The 970-nt window shown below is 63.3% G+C and overlaps 1 protein-coding gene across 1 annotated transcript in view; it reads right to left on the bottom strand.

Moving 5' to 3' along the window:
• LOC130587384 (prenylcysteine oxidase 1-like) overlaps positions 1-932 on the bottom strand; it is a gene marked incomplete at its 3' end in the record, with an annotated part of 4440 nt that extends 3508 nt beyond the window's left edge. The window contains exon 1 of the mRNA XM_057388359.1: positions 738-932. Within this exon, the coding sequence (XP_057244342.1) occupies positions 738-886 (149 nt within the window). The remainder of the gene's footprint in view (positions 1-737) is intronic.
• Positions 933-970: the final 38 nt, after the last annotated feature.

Here is a 970-nt window from a genome sequence, read left to right as displayed (position 1 = left end):
ATCCCCACAGGCTCCCCCTGACCTCGAGGGACCTTGAGGGGTCCCCACCTCACACGTTCCTCACAGAGCCCCTCAAAGGATCCCATTGCACTCCTGCCCCTCACAGATACCCTCACACTCTTCCTTCCAGACCCTTTCAAGGACCTCCCACCCTCTCAAATCCCTCACAGAGATCCCCCCTGAGCTCTCTCCCTCACAGACCCCTCACAAATCCCCTCACAGAGATCACCCCTGAGCTCTCCCCCTGACAGACCCCTCACAAATCCCTTCACAGAGATCCCTACTGAGTTCTCCCCCTGACAGACCCCTCACAAATCCCCTCACGGAGATCCCCCCTGAGCTCTCTCCCTCACAGACCCCTCACAAATCCCCTCACAGAGATCCCTACTGAGCTCTCCCCCTGACAGATCCCTCACAAAGATCCCCCCTGAGCTCTCCCCCTCACAGACGCCTCACAAATCCCCTCACAGAGATTCCCCCTGAGCTCTCCCCCTCACAAATCCCCTCACAGTCTTCCCCCCTGACCCCTTCAAGACCCCTTCCCTCAGACCCCCCCACACTCACAGAGATCCCCCTGAGCTCTCCCCCTGACAGATCCCTTACAAATCCCTGACAGATCCCTTACAAATCCCTGACAGATCCCTCACAGATCCCCCTCTGGTCCGTACCCCTCACTGTGACAGCCGCCCTCCCCTCACCCCCCGCTCCCACCGCGCTGCCCTCACGCGTCTCCCTACGATCCCGTCCGTGTCCCCCCGCTTTCCCGTGTCCCCCCGCTTTCCCCCGGCGCACCGATCCTGGCGGGCCCATCCCGGAGGCTGAGGGCGGGCGGGCAGGGCGCGGCGAGCAGCGTTAGCAGCGGCAGGAGGCAGCGGAGACCCGACATGGCGCCGGCTCCGGGCTCCGGGCACAGGGCACAGGGCGAAGGGCGGGCCGGGAGGGTGACGGGAACAAGGACAAAAAGGAACAA

Source organism: Malurus melanocephalus, unplaced genomic scaffold (genome assembly GCF_030028575.1).
Source record: "Malurus melanocephalus ecotype Western Australia unplaced genomic scaffold, MMel_1.1 scaffold_1831, whole genome shotgun sequence".
Taxonomy (NCBI): Eukaryota; Metazoa; Chordata; class Aves; order Passeriformes; family Maluridae; genus Malurus; species Malurus melanocephalus.
Note: the sequence above shows the minus strand (reverse complement) of the source record. Positions and strands in the feature narration are given on the sequence as shown.